The sequence below is a fragment of the Protopterus annectens genome, chromosome 7.part0 (genome assembly GCF_019279795.1).
Source record: "Protopterus annectens isolate FY-2018-M chromosome 7.part0, PAN1.0, whole genome shotgun sequence".
Classification (NCBI taxonomy): domain Eukaryota; kingdom Metazoa; phylum Chordata; order Ceratodontiformes; family Protopteridae; genus Protopterus; species Protopterus annectens.
The window spans coordinates 464,223,300-464,239,014 of NC_056739.1; the positions used below are offsets into that span (position 1 = coordinate 464,223,300).

General features: G+C 42.0%; 1 protein-coding gene across 7 annotated transcripts in view; it reads right to left on the reverse strand.

Moving 5' to 3' along the window:
* The window catches only part of SLC16A13 (solute carrier family 16 member 13), a 582,947-nt gene that overhangs the window by 1,643 nt on the left and 565,589 nt on the right, over positions 1-15,715 (reverse strand). For all 7 annotated transcript variants that reach the window (XM_044077053.1, XM_044077049.1, XM_044077050.1 and 4 more), the window contains one exon: positions 1-2,882. This exon is cut by the window's left edge and continues 1,643 nt beyond it. In XM_044077053.1, coding sequence (XP_043932988.1) covers positions 2,644-2,882 — 239 coding nt within the window. In that variant the 3' untranslated portion in view covers positions 1-2,643. The remainder of the gene's footprint in view (positions 2,883-15,715) is intronic.

The window sequence follows — 15,715 nt, forward strand, 5'->3', positions numbered from 1 at the left end:
GGGCCTTTGGCTGACCAAATTTGCTGATGACTGGAAGCTGGACGTAATCACTGAATCCCCATACATATCCTCCAGGAAGGTCTAACACAGACAAATAACTGGTGCCAGAGCCATGGCCTAAAACTCAATGCAAAAAAATGTATAATTATACCCTTTGAGAAGACAACCACCCCTGCAAATTACAGCATTGAAATCACTCCCCTAAGAGCAGAACCAGTGGTTAGAGGTTTGGGAATTCAGTTTGATGGTAACCTGAACTTTGATCACTATGAGTCCATGTGATGCAACTAATAAGTAAGGGCACTTCATCCAGACCTAAGGAGATCATAGTTCCACTATACTCAGACCTCGTTAGACCCATAATCAAGTACAGTCCACCCTTTGGCATGTATCTGTGCAGGCATTTACAGCAACTGTAGCAGCCACAGAAGTTCCTCACAAAAAGAATACAGGATGTAAATAATACATCCTATGCAGACTGCCTCAAAGTCCTTCCCCTGTATTCAGTCTCCTACAGACTTCTGAGGGGTGATCTATGCCTAACCTACAAGCCATTCTCCAATCCAGCTTTAATGGATCTGCTACATATTCACAAAACAAACAGCACTGAAATTAACCAATTTAATGATCTAAACCTCATCTGAGTCATAAACAAAACATATTGAAGGGACAGGTATGTGTCTCAGAGATAACCCCTTCTCTGGAACAGACTCCCCATTCATATGGAACAGAGCTCTTCCCTAAGCCTGTTAAAACTCAGTTTGGGCCAGTGGATGGGAAATTGTAAATTCGCCCCGGCTTGTTGCCTGTGGCCGTTATGGACAGGGGCAGTTTGCTGATGTCATAAGTCACAGGTATATACCAAAGCCATTCTAGACCATGGGCATTGACATTTGGGAAATTTGGGTCATGAATGGCTATGCTTAAAAATGCTCTAGATCTGTCAGCCTAGCATCCTGCTTTGATACTATTGTTTGTTTTCTGTATGCACTAAACCAGAAATAAATTGCAGGCTGCAGGGGTCTGAGATAATCTCAGTGTCCCAAAAGCTCCTGCCTTCCATCAGTGAAGGGGATGGTGCTTACATCCTGGAGGCTGGGAGGCACTGATAACAGGAGCAAAAAGTATACTGGGAGTCTGCTAAACCACTGTACAAGTTATCAACATTTACAAAAACCCAAGAGGTGTAGCTTTGAAAAACATGGTGTGAATCCTGTGACAACACTTTATACTGCAGAATAAACAACTAGTAGTAAGCCCTTCTGTAAGTGGGAAACTGAAAGGTTATGAGGCAGCTCACTTTTAAGCTTCAGAGATGCTTCTAGGAGCAGGGATGGAGCTGGAAAAACTACAAACAAAAAACATTTATCTAACTTTGTCCACATACTTCACAGAAACAGGACTTCTTAAGCCATTGTAATTCCCTATAATTACTTTTTTCCTGTCTTTTAATTGTTTTATTTCTCACTGATTTAATAATATTAATAATTGCATTAAATCACATTTAAAATGGCAAAGGAAATCCTAAATTATTCTTAGCTGATGAGATAGTGCTTGACAGTTTATATAAAGTCAAAGTCCAAACTCCATACAGTTTCTCCTTGCTGAGAAGAACTTGAGGGTCTTATGGATGCAGGAGAGGGAAGAGGTTTGGACCTATCTGTTGCCTGCCTTGGGTGAATTTAAACCCTGATGTGAAATGCTCACAGTTCAGGTTCTTACCCGTAACATGGCTGTGTTCCCACTATTGCCCTTGCTGCCTGTCTTGCACTGCTAAGTTTCAGGTAGACACTTCTTGGGGAGGGTGAACCTTGATCTCTACCATGTGTTTCTTCCAGGCTCCCAGATTCTATCTTATTACCCACCAAGGCTGGTGAACCGGACTTGAGTATTCTTTCCTACTACCCCCATTGTCACCATGGACTGGGGGCTTGCTAGATGAACTTCGGTCATCATTAGTGTAGTCAAGACCAGAACTATTACTCCATTTGTGCTTGTCCTAAGAATGCACCAATACTGTTTTTTCACAATTTCTGACATGTCACTTTTCATTTGCTCAAGAATACCTTCCCCTACCATCAGTAACTAACCATCACCAGTAACTACACATTTATGCTACTAAAGTTAGCAGCTGTAGTGAAAAAAACTGCATCCCTACATATATGACATCCTCAGTCCTGGTTCATCTGATTATCACCACAGGAATGGATGGGCAGTGGCTCTCTCATTGGGAGAACAAATGGAAAAGTAGGATGGCCAGAAAAAAGCATGGCATTCAGCAGGTAATGGTGATTTTTTTTTTTATTCCTGTTATGTAGCTCAGAGTTATGTCTTGAGGAGCTAAGGAATTTGGCTGTAATAGCCCAGGAGAGAACACCTTCACAAAAATTAACAATCTGAATTCTCTACTCGATATTGTACTATTGGCCACGCACACCCACATCCTGAGCCAAAGGTTTGTACTGTTTGAAGATATAGGTGTTTTATTTTCCCAAAGGGAAGATGTACAAAAATATTTGTTTAACATCAAGTGAGGGAGTAAGGTCAAAAAACATCACTTCCAGCTTTAATACCATATCTTATGCTTTTGATGACCATTTTGCTCAGTGGAAAATGTGATCACTGAACTCAGCTTCTTGACATCTAGACACTTTTGACAGGTATGTCCTCTATATGTGTATTGCAGTGAGACTCGGCCTCCTGTTTGGTCAGCTGTTTGGCTTCATCTCTTTTGCTGTCATCTGATTGGCCATTAGAAGCTGAGGTAGAATAACAGGAAAAGAAATTTGGCAGTGTGCATAAAACAAGACTCCCAAGAAAGAGAAATCCACCAGCAACCAGGAATGAGGCTGTATAATTACCAGTAATGTCTCGGAGCCAACCTAAGTAAAAAAAAAGAAATAAAAAAAACAAATATGAAAACATGCATTTCAAGGTTTGCCGTGATCAGTTTTGCCATCAAACATCTCCGTGATCAAATTACAGCTGACATTTGACTCAGTGGGTAAAAAGAACTGTTATTTAGATCTTTAGGGTTTGAATAATGAGGCACCTTGTACTTCTTCCCCAAACTAGAATTGTCAGAATAATTTCACATTCACACTGCACTTATAAACCTCAGACTTAAATGCTTTGAAGAACTACATAGTAAAATAACATTTATATTTTATCACATGAGCCCTGTTTCTTTTTTTCTCCACAGGACCTTGCCTGACAGTTACTCTATCTTCACCCATTTGGCCCAGTCATTCCATGGGGTTTGAGAGCTGGACTTCTCTGGGTCAGACAACAGCCTTGAAGCCTGTTTTATCCTGCCCAGGTAGCCATATAAACCCATCACATCCCCAGCAGGCAGAGTCGTACATTAAGGAGCAGGCCAGTTTGCTGGTCCTGAGGCATGGCCTACACATCCCTGGCAGAGTAGCACCACCCTTGTAGCAGCTATCTAAGCCTTGCTGTGTGCTGCCTGCTACAGGGAGCTTACCACTGTATATCTCCCAGGACTTAGGTCCATGTACTTTGTGGGTGTAACATCCTGTGCTCCCACTATGTGTCACCCAAGTGATAAGCTAGAACTGCCTTCCTTCCCCAGGACAGGTAAGCCAGCAGTGAATATGCATTCTCTTCCCATGAAGCCAATGTTTTGTGTTGAAAATGGCAGAACTGAGCACTTGGGAGAGAGTTTCACCTGAACAGAAAGAAAATGTTTTGGGGTGCTTTTTGTCCCCCTTTGCACACCCTTCAATTGGCCATCAAGTATGGGAGACTGTTTGCTCTATTTTACCTTGTATGTTGTCATTACTACCCTCTAGGGTTGGGATCTATTTGTGGGGAGTTGGGAAGGCAGAGTAGTCAGAATGGAGAAAATGGCAGCATTAAATATGCTGCCTGCCAGACAATTACAGCACCATGCCCAACACTAGGACTGAGCCACATATCAAGCAGATACTCTTCCTTTCTGGAGCCAATAAGTCCACAAAAAGCTACTCCTTCCCAACTCACTACCAAGCTCTGCCAATGCCCAAGCCAAACTCATACCATCTGTGTCACAGTCAGGGTTCTATAACTCTATGTCGTGGAGCACCATTCTGGCTTTCTGATGATGCCTGAAACTGTAGGAATAAAATGTCCTTTCTCTGAGAGACCAGACCTAACAGGATATAATACAGATAGATCTTACCATTAAGAGAACAAAACTCTGTGAATGTGTAGAAAAGAGGTTCCCAGCAGCTCAAAGAGACTGAAAAAAGGGGTATATAAAGAATAGAAATAGCCCGAAGTAAACTATGACCCAGCAGCTATGACTCAGATATCTTTGCTATGAAAAGTCTGGATGGAATCAGTGCAAAATGATAATGTATCTGGCCTTGAATGTTCAAACCTTTTGGAGTAAAATGGCTCCCTATTACGCTGTCACAGATGCAGGTTGTCGAATGTATCTTTGCTGAACTGAAAAGCTCGAAAAGGCATAATAGCGAAGTGGCTTTTCAGCAAATTCTTTCCCTGGGAAAGAATTCACTTGGCCGCTTTTGCTACTTTGCCGTAGTGCGATCTTGGAGTTGGTATATTTAAGTAGGGGGGTGTGGTGGGGCACAGCCCCCCCACATTATGTAATGTTTTACAGTATTTTTTTGTTTCGAAACAGCGATTTTTTTTCCCTTGGAAAAAAAATTGCTGTTCTGAGGTTTCGACGCTGTAAGCTTTCGCTTACATGGGGTCAATTATGTGTCATTCGCTCTTCTGAGCATGCGACATCATAATATAGGCCCGGAGTAAAATATGAAGATATGTATGGTTAGAGAACCCAAGACTGGGACAGTGAGAATGAAAGTATCTCAGGTTTGAAACGTCCACAGTGTTAAAAAGACTAGAATATCTCTGTTATATAATGTCTAGAAGTGAGCAAGTACAAAAGATGTTTTTTTTAATCTTCATGTAAATATTTCCATCTTGTTCTGCATTCCTCTTCCCACTTTATGGATTTTTATCCCAATTAACGCTATGCAACTGTTAACATAGGTCGGTAGGTAAGTAATAGCAATCAGTCCGCAGATCATTACAAACATAGTCCAAAACAAGCATTCTAAACTTCCTTCCAATCTCAAAAAGGGCAAGGCAAGACAGACCTGGGGAGAATTTAAGGCTTCGCATCCAAGCATCTAGGTTTACCTTGAAGGTAACAAGGGTGCTACTCTGATATGTAATGGAAGCTTGTTACAGAAGTTAGGGATACACTGGGATATAAATCAATCACACCAACATGTCTTATTTATTTTTTGATGAAAGTTTAGCTCCTTTAAGAGAGCAAATGAATAGGAGGTCAAAGAGTATTGGATCTTTCATGGCTTGAGAGATCTCCATGGAGGAGTCTGTAAGAGACATACAGATTCCACTCTATCCTGTCAACTAAGATTTTTACAGCCACTGCTTTTTTTAGTTATTAACCTCTAATGTCTCTCAAGTTGAATATGTTTAGACAAATACATGACTAAAGTTGCATTATATGCAATAATGGGTCTGATGAGAAGAGAGTAAAGGGGAATTAAATCTTTGAAAATAGAGGAGATGCTTTTGGAAATTAAATGAGCTAAATAGAAGGCTTTTCAAACTACTGTGGGGACATGATAGTCAAATTATAAATTATCAAGTGTCTAGAACCCTTACAACAGTGTCTGACTGGAAGGATGTGTCAACTATATGGTATGTAAAAATGTTTTGTTTATCAAAATAAACTGTGATGCATTTTTTTCACATTTAATTTGAGGCCATTGTCCTTACACCAGTTGTTAACATGGTCTAACCCACGCTGATGAGAAATAGATGTCAAACAGGAGAAGGCCCAAAACTGAGCCCTGTGGTACACCACTGGTAACTTTTTTACTTATAGAAGTTGCACCTATGACTCTAACCATATAGGTTCTCTCAGACAACTAGTTAGTTATCCACAGCACAACACAATGATTTATATTCAGATTTACAAGTCTGTCAATACTAACAGCATGTGGAACAGTCAAATGCCTCGGCCAGGTCCAGCTGTGCTATATCTATTGCATAACCACTATTTAACACTAGTTTTTTTTAAGAAATTAATGAGGTCAAAGAGGCAGGGCCTTCCTTTGACAAAGCCAGCTTGGGTGAGAACCCTGGGTTAAGCAGATTTCAATATCCAGATTAATGAGGACAGAGATAATACATTCCATAACTTTACATATGAGGCTAGGGTCTGTGATTGGCCATCCTTGTGTAATGGCATTACAATGGCTGTTTTCCAGGTTCCAGGAACGTAACTAGTTGGGAGGTTTAAATTAAAGAGGGTAGATTGGAGTTCAGACAGCCATATTTGGCACTGAGATAATCAGACCATCAGGTACATTATCAGGACCCATAAATGAGGTGTTCCTAGCTTTTGCAAGGCCTATGAAAACTTGTTCCATAGTAATTAAAGGGGATGTGTGTGACATTGGAATATGTGGAATAACAGTAACTGTATGTGGAGTAAAATTTGCACCTTTGAATCATTAAATCCTGTGCTGAGACATGTCATGGACTATTTCCTTGTTTTCCTGTTTTTTGTTCCAGTGTGCATTACCACTGCCTCAGGGGATCACTGTCCCATTCAAACTGGTGCTGTAATTTAAGTATTAACTGCCCTTTCAACATGCTCACCCTCTTTGAGAAAGACCCATTCCCATAGAGAATCCTCTATAACTGCAGGGCTTGTTCTGAAATGCAATTTACCACCCAAAGTGACATGAAGTACCATCACATCAATGACATTCCACTTTAAAATTCTCCTTTCCCACCACAGTGCTCTTACACAACTACAAACCATTTGTGCAAAGACACCTCTTTTTTACAGCAAGTGACAAGCCAGTGATAAACTCTTGTACAGTAAAGCATAATTATACTAAAATGATGTCATGTGGCACCAAAAGCATGGATAAGAGAACCGTCATGTGATAATGATCATACTGACACCATGAACAGTGGAACAGGATTAAGCAACCATCTTAATGATAAACTGTGGCACTGCAAAAAATCTATACACAACATTACAAGTCATTGTAGCATATATTGTTTTATTTTGCATGTTACTTTTAATATTTTCTTGACTGTTGGCTGCTATTCTTTTGAGACAGTCCTCACTCATCAGGTAGTTTATACACAAAACAATTTTTAAGACACCAGCATGTAATTAGTTCTTTTTTAACAATTAAAAGGTAAAAAGGCACTTGTGTGGTGCTTGTAAAGAAAACGAGAAATACATGTGGGAAGAGTGGGTTTTGGCCCATAAATTGTAGTTTATTGGCCGTTTAGGTAGTTTTCCATCTCTTTCAACTTGCTGGCTTAAAAGCCTGCGTTTGCACTTGTTCCCCACCTTTCTTGTAACTAGTCTAGTCCAGGTACAGATTTGCTGTATCCAGGACTCTTTGTAAGCTACTGAGCCCCCCAAGTCTTTCTGTGTTGGAGGGAAGCCTTCCAGCTTATCAGTGGGAGTGGTAAGCATTAGGTAGTCTATCTACCACAAGAGGAGTGGTCCCTGGCCCAGAAATTGTAGCTACTGGCCGTTTGGGCAGTTTTTCCCCATCTCTTTCAACTTTCTGGTTTAAAAGCCGCACCTGCGCTGTTTCCCACCTTTCCTGTTACTAGCCTAGTCCAGATACAGAGTTGCTGTATCCAGCACTGTTGGTAAGCTTCTGAGCCCCGCAAGCCTTTCTGTGTTGGAGGGAAGCCTTCTAGCTTATCAGAGGGAGTGGTAAGCATTAGGTAGCCTACCCACCACAAGAGGAGTGGTTCTGGCCCAGAAATTGTAGTTTATTGGCTGTTTGGGCAGTTTTTTCCATCTCTCTCAGCTTTCTAGTTTTAAAGCCCATGTTTGTGCTTGATCCCCACCTTTCCCGTAACTAGTCTAGTCCAGATACAGATTTCTTATATCCAAGACTGTTTGTAAGCTTCTGAGCCCCCCCAAGCCTTTGTGTTGGAGTGCAGCTTTCTAGCTTACCAGAGGGAGTGGTAAGTACTAGGTAGCCTGTCTACCACAAGAGGAGTGGTTCTTAGCCCAGGAATTGTAGTTTATTGATCATTCGGGAAGTTGTCCATCTCTTTCAACTTTCTGGTTTAAAAGACCACATCTGCGCTTGTTTCCCATCTTTCCTGTAACTAACCTACTGGAAAGCACTAGAAAACCTTAAACTGATCCAAGTGTTCTAGCTGAAAAGAGAGACTTTGGAGTGATTGAGTATCAGTTTTCTGTATTTTCTTGCTGTACTTAACTGTTTTCTGCCTAAACGCTGATTTTTCCAGCACTTATTGTGATTTAAAAGCTTGTTTGTTTTCACATATTGTACTTATTTGACTGCCTGCACTTTTAAAAAATTGTTTTTTGTTTAAATAAATTGTTTAACTGTTGCAGGCTACACACTAAAGTGTGATAGCCTTTTCTGATCACTTGTAGTCATTTAAAGCTGTTTTAAGTGTACTTTTTACTGTTTTTGCCTTATCTTTTCAAAAAAAAAAATTCTTGTTTCCCGCCTTTCTAAGCTAGTATAGTCCAGTTTTCAGGCTAGTGCTGAATTCAAGGCTGCATTACAAGTTTCTGGGTTGCCCATACCTTACTTGGATAGAGGGAAGTTTCTCTGTTCACCTGTGAGAGAGGGGAACATTGAGCAGCCATCTGTCCCTGGAGGAGTGGTTCCAGCCCAGAAGTTAGTAGTTTAAAAAACGTGTTTGCATAGTTTTGTGCGCCGGGCAGAACTGGTTAGCTAGGGTTAAATTATTCCCAGCTCCTCTAAGTCTCCTCTTCAGTTTTTCACTTGAAACTAGTCTAACTCTCAACTTAAGCACTCAAAAAGCATCCCACAGTCCAGCACTTGCTCAGACCTAATAGCAAGCACTAATATACCCCGACACTTGACTGCCCAGCAGGGAAAGGCTCTTTATCTACCCCTCACCAACCAAGTGACTAAGCAGCTCATCCTACTATTCAGGCATGACTAAAGGGCAACTTCAGGTGCACTCTCCAGTCCAGCTGGTGAATCTGGGTATCCTGAGGCAATGTTACAACTGCCTCATGTACATAGAAAGCCCTCTCCTCCTACCACAAAACACTAACATATGTGAGAGATGCAATTATACAGCCAAACTGGAGGCTAAGGTCTCTCCACCCAAGACTGGAACAGACAATCATGAGGAGAAGGTTAACACTTGCACCACACCTCCAGCCTCACATAGACCTACTAAACCAGCACTGGCAAAAAATACACATAAATACACAAAAGCATACTCGGAGGCTCTAAATAAAAACCTGCAAAAGCATCAGAGAGCTCCATAGCAGACACCCACAAAACCTGCACCTCCCGTCACAAACCAGACAACACATAAAACACGAAATCAATGTGCTGCACAATCACCGCCCTTAAGGCGAAATAATATACCTAACACACTAGTAATAGGTGACTAAATAGTCAGGCACACTGATTCCCCACTCACTAGGCTGGACAAGGAGAAGGTTACTGTTAGCTGCCTATCGGGAGCCAGAATCCGCCACATAACACAAGCACTCAGGTCACTCCAGAACAAGTACAAATATGACTCTGTCATTGTTCATGTTGGTGTGAATGACCTGAAATGTACCTCCCTGGACTACATGAAAAGAGACATGGAAGAGCTCTCTGATCATGTAGCCCAGGCGGGTATGATCCTGACCCTGGGTAGCATCCTGCCCTCACCAAGAATGATACCTCAGTATAAAGAAAAAATGACCAATTTCAACAATTGGCTAAGCTTCTGGTGTCATTCAAAGGGGATCCAGTGTCAGTCAGCCTGGGATGACATACTCAACAAGCCGCGTTGCTTCGCAAGAGACGGCTTGCACCTGTCACCCCTTGGCTTTCGAATACTGGCCAAGGCTCTTGCTCCCCCCATAGTGCCTTTTGTAGGCAAGGCTCAAAACTCAAACCCACCACCGTAAACAGCACAAGTAAAAAAATGAGAGTTATGTTACTCACCGCCAGGAGTTTAAATCTCAAAATGCATGCGCTCGAAGCACTCCTAAGTATGGAGAACGTCGGCATCTGTGCAGTAACTGAAACCTGGTTCAAGGCTCCAGAGAGCACTCCAGCACTACTGGGCTATAACTCATACCACACACAGAACACGGACCGAAACACAAAAGGAGGGGGTGTATCGATATTCATCAAGGATACTCACACCTCCAGGTTAGTGGCACAGCATGATACCTCTGAGATCATCCATGTGCAACTAACATCAGGCAAATCTGCAATGCAAATTGTGGCCTGCTACAGATCACCCTCCATGACTAAGGACCACCACTCCGCCTTTCTGGAGACACTGCAAAACATGAAGGTCCTACCAAACACCCTGATATTGGGCAATTTCAATTATCCTACCATTAACTGGGAAAACTACTTGAGTACAAACTCCCAGGCTCAGTGCTTCCTGGAATTTATCAACTCAAATGCCCTGGATCAGCTGGTAAACTCCCCTAGCAGAGGCCACAACATATTGGACCTGGTCATCACCAACATGGGCGACAGGTGTTCCATACCGGAGGTCAACCCGTCACTGGTTAGATTAGACCATAAACTAATCACCCTGGATGTCTACACCCCACCACCACCCCCAGCCAAGGAAACCACAGTGAAAAACTTTTGTAAAGCAAACTTCACCTTACTTAAGGCAGAGGTAGTAAGTTTCACAGCCCTCACGCTAAAGGATAACACTGCCCAAGGTGCAGAATCCTTTACAATTGCACTCTATGAGCACCTACAAGGATGCATGGATCATGCCATCCCTAACAAGACCAAGACTCACTCCCCTAAGAGAATGAAACCAGTCTGGTGGACCCCTGTCATAAACAGGTTATACAACAGAAGGAGGAAACTAGTTCAGAAAAAAAGCAAATCCCAAGAAAGAAAGACATCTCTGATCAGTATCAAGTAAGAAACTAAGGTCCCTCATAAAATCATCCAAGGCTAACTTCGAAAGACAAATAGCCAAGGATTCGAAAGATAACCACAAAGCCTTCATTAGCTACATCAAGAATCTAAGTGGCAACTCACAGATATGCTCTGAGTTAGTGCAAAATAGCACAAAATATACTGAACCTACTGACATTTTCCAACATCCTGGCAGATAGATGCAATGCAAACTTCACCTCCCTCTCACCTTCAAAAGGGCCCACAACAATACCGGAAAAGTGTAGTGTCCCAGAAATCACAGAAGCACAGGTGAAAACAGCCCTTTCAAAAGCCAAAAACACAGCATCGATGGGGCCAGATGGTGTCCCAGGCTGCGTCTTGCACGAACTACAGAACGAACTAACCCCCCACCTAAACATGCTGTTCAACCTCAGCCTCTCTACAGGCTACGTGCCCATAGAATGGTGCACAGCAATGGTTATTTCACTCCACAAAGGAGGGTCCACAAATGACCCTGGTAACTATTGCCCCATAAGCCTGACTAGCCTGGTCTGCAAGGCTATGGAGTGCATTATCATGGAACTCATTAACAAAGACATTGAGAACCTCCAAACACTTGACCAGACCCAGTTCGGCTTTGTTAAAAGCAGATCATGCCTACTAAACCTGGTTGACTTCTTCGAGACAGTCACCACGGCCATAGACGAGGGAAAGATGGTTCACACAGCCTACCTTGATCTCACCTAGGCGTTCAACACCATTCCTCACTTGGGTATTATAGAAAAACTCACCAGCCTGAACATAAACCCCTATGTCACAAGATGGTTTGCCAACTGGTTTACAGACAGAACTCACACGGTAAGAATAGCGGGCTCCAGGTCCGACTCTAAACCAGTCACAAGTGGTGTCCCGCAAGGCTCAGTTCTGGGACCCCTACTGTTCAGCATATATTTCTCAGATATACAGGCAAACACAGGAGGACTATGGCTAACCAAGTTCGCCGATGACTGCAAACTGGGAGCCATAATTGACTCTCCGACTGACACGGACATCCTTCAAAAAGGCATTACTAAGACAGACACCTGGTGTCAAAGTCATGGCCTCAAGCTAAATGCCAAAAAATGCATAGTCATCCTGTTTGGGAAAAACAAAACACCCACGAATTACCACATAGGTGGCAGCCCCCTTAATATAGAAGAGGTAATAAGAGATCTGGGGACCCAGGTAGATTGTAATCTCTCCTTTGACAATCATATTGCCAAAGTAGTTAGGAAATCCTTCTATGTGGCCCATCTAATTACTAAGGGGTTCGCATCTAGAAATAAAATGGTTATAGCGCCCCTCTACTCGTCACTCATCAGACCCATCATAGAGTACAATGCCCCATTTGGGATGTACCTCACAAGACACTTCCTACAGCTGGAAAGACCACAAAAGCACCTCACCAAGAGGATTACTGGCCTCGAACATATGTCCTATGAAGCCCGATTGAAAAAACTCCAGCTGTACTTAGTGGCATATCGCTTACTCAGAGGTGATCTTTGCCTGACTTACAAAGCCATGTTCAACTCAGAATTGATGGACATGCTCCACCTAAAGAAATCCAAGTCACTGCGAGCCATTCGCTCTAGTGAGCTAAACCTCACCACAACAATAACTAGAACATGCTGGAGGGATAGATTCCTGTCACAGAGACTCCCCATGCTTTGGAACAAAATTCCTAACTACATTAGGCAGAGCCCCTCACTAACACTCTTCAAGAGAAGCCTTGACAAGTGGATGGGTAACAGAAAATACACCCCTGGGATCACTTCATTGGCTCTGCTTGACAGAGGCTCAGTTAATTAATCAATGGGGCGGCGAAAACTGACACACTCTGGCTAGGCTTAAAAATGCCCTCAGGCAGATAGCCTAGTACCTACCTATGAATCTATGAACATACACTGCATTGGTTTATTTTGAAATTGTAACAATTTTACTTTATCAGCTAAAAGCCACAGGAGTTGGACCATCATGCAGAACTTAGTGAGCAGTGCACAGTTGCTTGTGACAGTTCAAGTTTAAGGGAGTTATCACTTTGCCTAATTAATTCCACGGTGGTGCAGCGGTAGTGTTGTTGCCTCACAGCAAGAGGTTCTCCCGTTCGATTCTTTGCTGGAGTGCGGGGAGTGCCTTCTGTGTGGAGTCTGCATGTCCTCCCCATGGTTGGGTGGCATTCGAAAGACATGCGTAAATGGGCGTGACTTAGTTGAAGGTTAGACATCAAGCTGGCACCTTGGCATTCGTGAAAATCTACTGCCAATCATTAGCAGACCAGAGTTCCACTGTGACGACCCCTGACCAGGAAAAGCCGAAAGACAAACAATATCACTTTGCCTAATTAATGTCAGTGGTGTTTGCATAATTAATATCAGTGGTGTGATGATGCAAAACTAGCTAAATCACCATTCTGTTGCGTAAGTTCACTGAAGGGAGATTCTGCTTATATGAAAGTGGTGAGACCTTGTAATTAGAATGACAAGTATGAAGATAAAGGAATAAAGGGTCCAGCATGGACGTGTGTTGAGAAGTACTACCCACAAAAATAAGCATGGTTTTAGGTTTCACTGCAAATGTCAGTTCAAATTCCTAATAAATGGAATTTGCAAATGGCATTTGCACAGATATACTTTTTACAAAGCATATTTCTTCTTGGTTACAGGATGCTTCTTTTGACTGTGATAACATATCAACACTTTGTGCTTTGTAGATGAAGACATAAAATATATTACAAGTGCAGTGCAGAGTACTGAAGTTGTTTTTTACTGCTATTTTTACCTGTGGGGGATGCTGATTGTCATTCTTTCCCTTGAACAGAAAATGCCAGTACATGTTCTTACTCTGTGGAGTCCACCTGGAGCTGGTGTAAGAACTGTCTTAGGAGGGCCCATCATTCAGGCAGCCATGAGCATATTTTGTGATCTCAACAGCATCCTGGCAATGAGAGTATTTTTTGAATTACCCTAACCCTCACTCCCTGAACAGGGGGATGAAAGAATCATGTCACCATGGTCAACCACAAATTTGCATTCCCCTTATGAGTACAAGATTTCTCACATTCGACTTGAAGGCTACTGCCCATCAGTGGCTTGGTGAGCCTAAAGCTTGTTCCTCCTCCAAGGTACAATGACAGCATGTCCTGCCAACTCCACCCCTTCCTTCCTAGCAAAGACAGGCTCACCATCCTCACTATCAGCACCATTAAGCACTGCAGAATCTGAAGTTACATCGACTGGTATTATATGTACATACATAAGAGTTAGGTGGACATCTTACTAAAATGATATGACCTTCTGTTCTGTATTAAACCACAGAAAATCCTATAGGATGGTACATTTTCATCTCCTTTATAACAGCAGATGCTACCTTGCTTAAGTGAGTTTTCATGGGACTGAAGAGTGACAGCTTCAACTAGCAAAGATGGGAAAGGACAAGATCCTGTGTTAGTAGTCTGGGAACAAAAAGAGTGGAAACAGCAAAGTTTGAGGGGTACACTCAAAATAAAGAAACCTTATTCTGTGTATGTGTAAGTCTAACCAAATCAAAGGTATCCAGTGCCATCTCTTTTAAGAGTAAAATAACAAATGATTGTGAGTCTAAAAATATAAAAGACAGCAAGCTCTACGATCACTGTTAAATAAAGGGAGGTCTTTGTGATGAATGCCACATCCGAACTAAATTCCAGCAAACATTTGAAGGCTGTTCAGCTTTCTGGCAGTAAATTACAGAGCAGTAAGACATTAAGTTGCTGATTTGTTTAATTCTACATTCCATGATTTGATGCCTTCAGTTTATGCTTATGTAATATTTCACTGTGTGCAGTTTCCATCTGAGGCAAATGATCTCAACTTGTCCCCAAAAAGTCAAAAAAAGAAAAAACAAGCACATGGGGAGCTTACCTTTTTATCAAATTAATACATTTAAAATGAGTAAATAAAAATAACAATGACAAGAAAATACATTGCCCCATCTTCTTTAATCTTTTTTTCACCATTTCACAGGCTTCCTAAATATAAGAAGCAGTACAATATCATGTCCTGCATTTTGTCTGAACTTGCTACCTCAGTGCTGTCTGAATATGTAGTTTTCTGGGTTTGTTCCTTCTCTAGCAGTGATGTTGCTGTGTAAATGGGGAGCAATAGAATATGCTGCATTATGTTTTATCAGCATTTAAAGTTTCATGTGTGTGCACCCACTGTCGCTATGTCATTGAAGGACTTTATACTATCTCCAAACTCGAGTGACTGAGAGTGAAAGAAGAAGCTTTTAACATTTGTCATTTTCTCTGAATTTCTACTAGCCTAGAGATTGTATATTTAGAGAGTAATGATGTGGGGGTAGAACCCCCAAAGTAAGAAGAGTGGTGAGTGCAGCCCTCCCCTACATAAATTACTCAGTCATGTGTGACATTAGTTATGACGTTGTCCATTTGCATTATTGTAAGATTTCACTCTTTTAGTTACACTGTTTTTTGTTACATCTATGCAAGACTTAATGATTTATCATAGATCCGAGCAGATAGCTCCACTTTCCCATAAAATCACAAACTCCTTGTACTGCCTTGTTTGTCATGTTCTGTCTCTCCTCTTTTCGTGAATGTCCCATTTGGTGTCTCTTGCACTCTGCTTACTCACATGTATGCCATAGTGTCTTCAGCTTACCTTACACCATCATGCAACAATCGTTTGTTGAATTTCAGTCCCAGTGACCTACAGGCTGTTGGCCTCAGCCACATC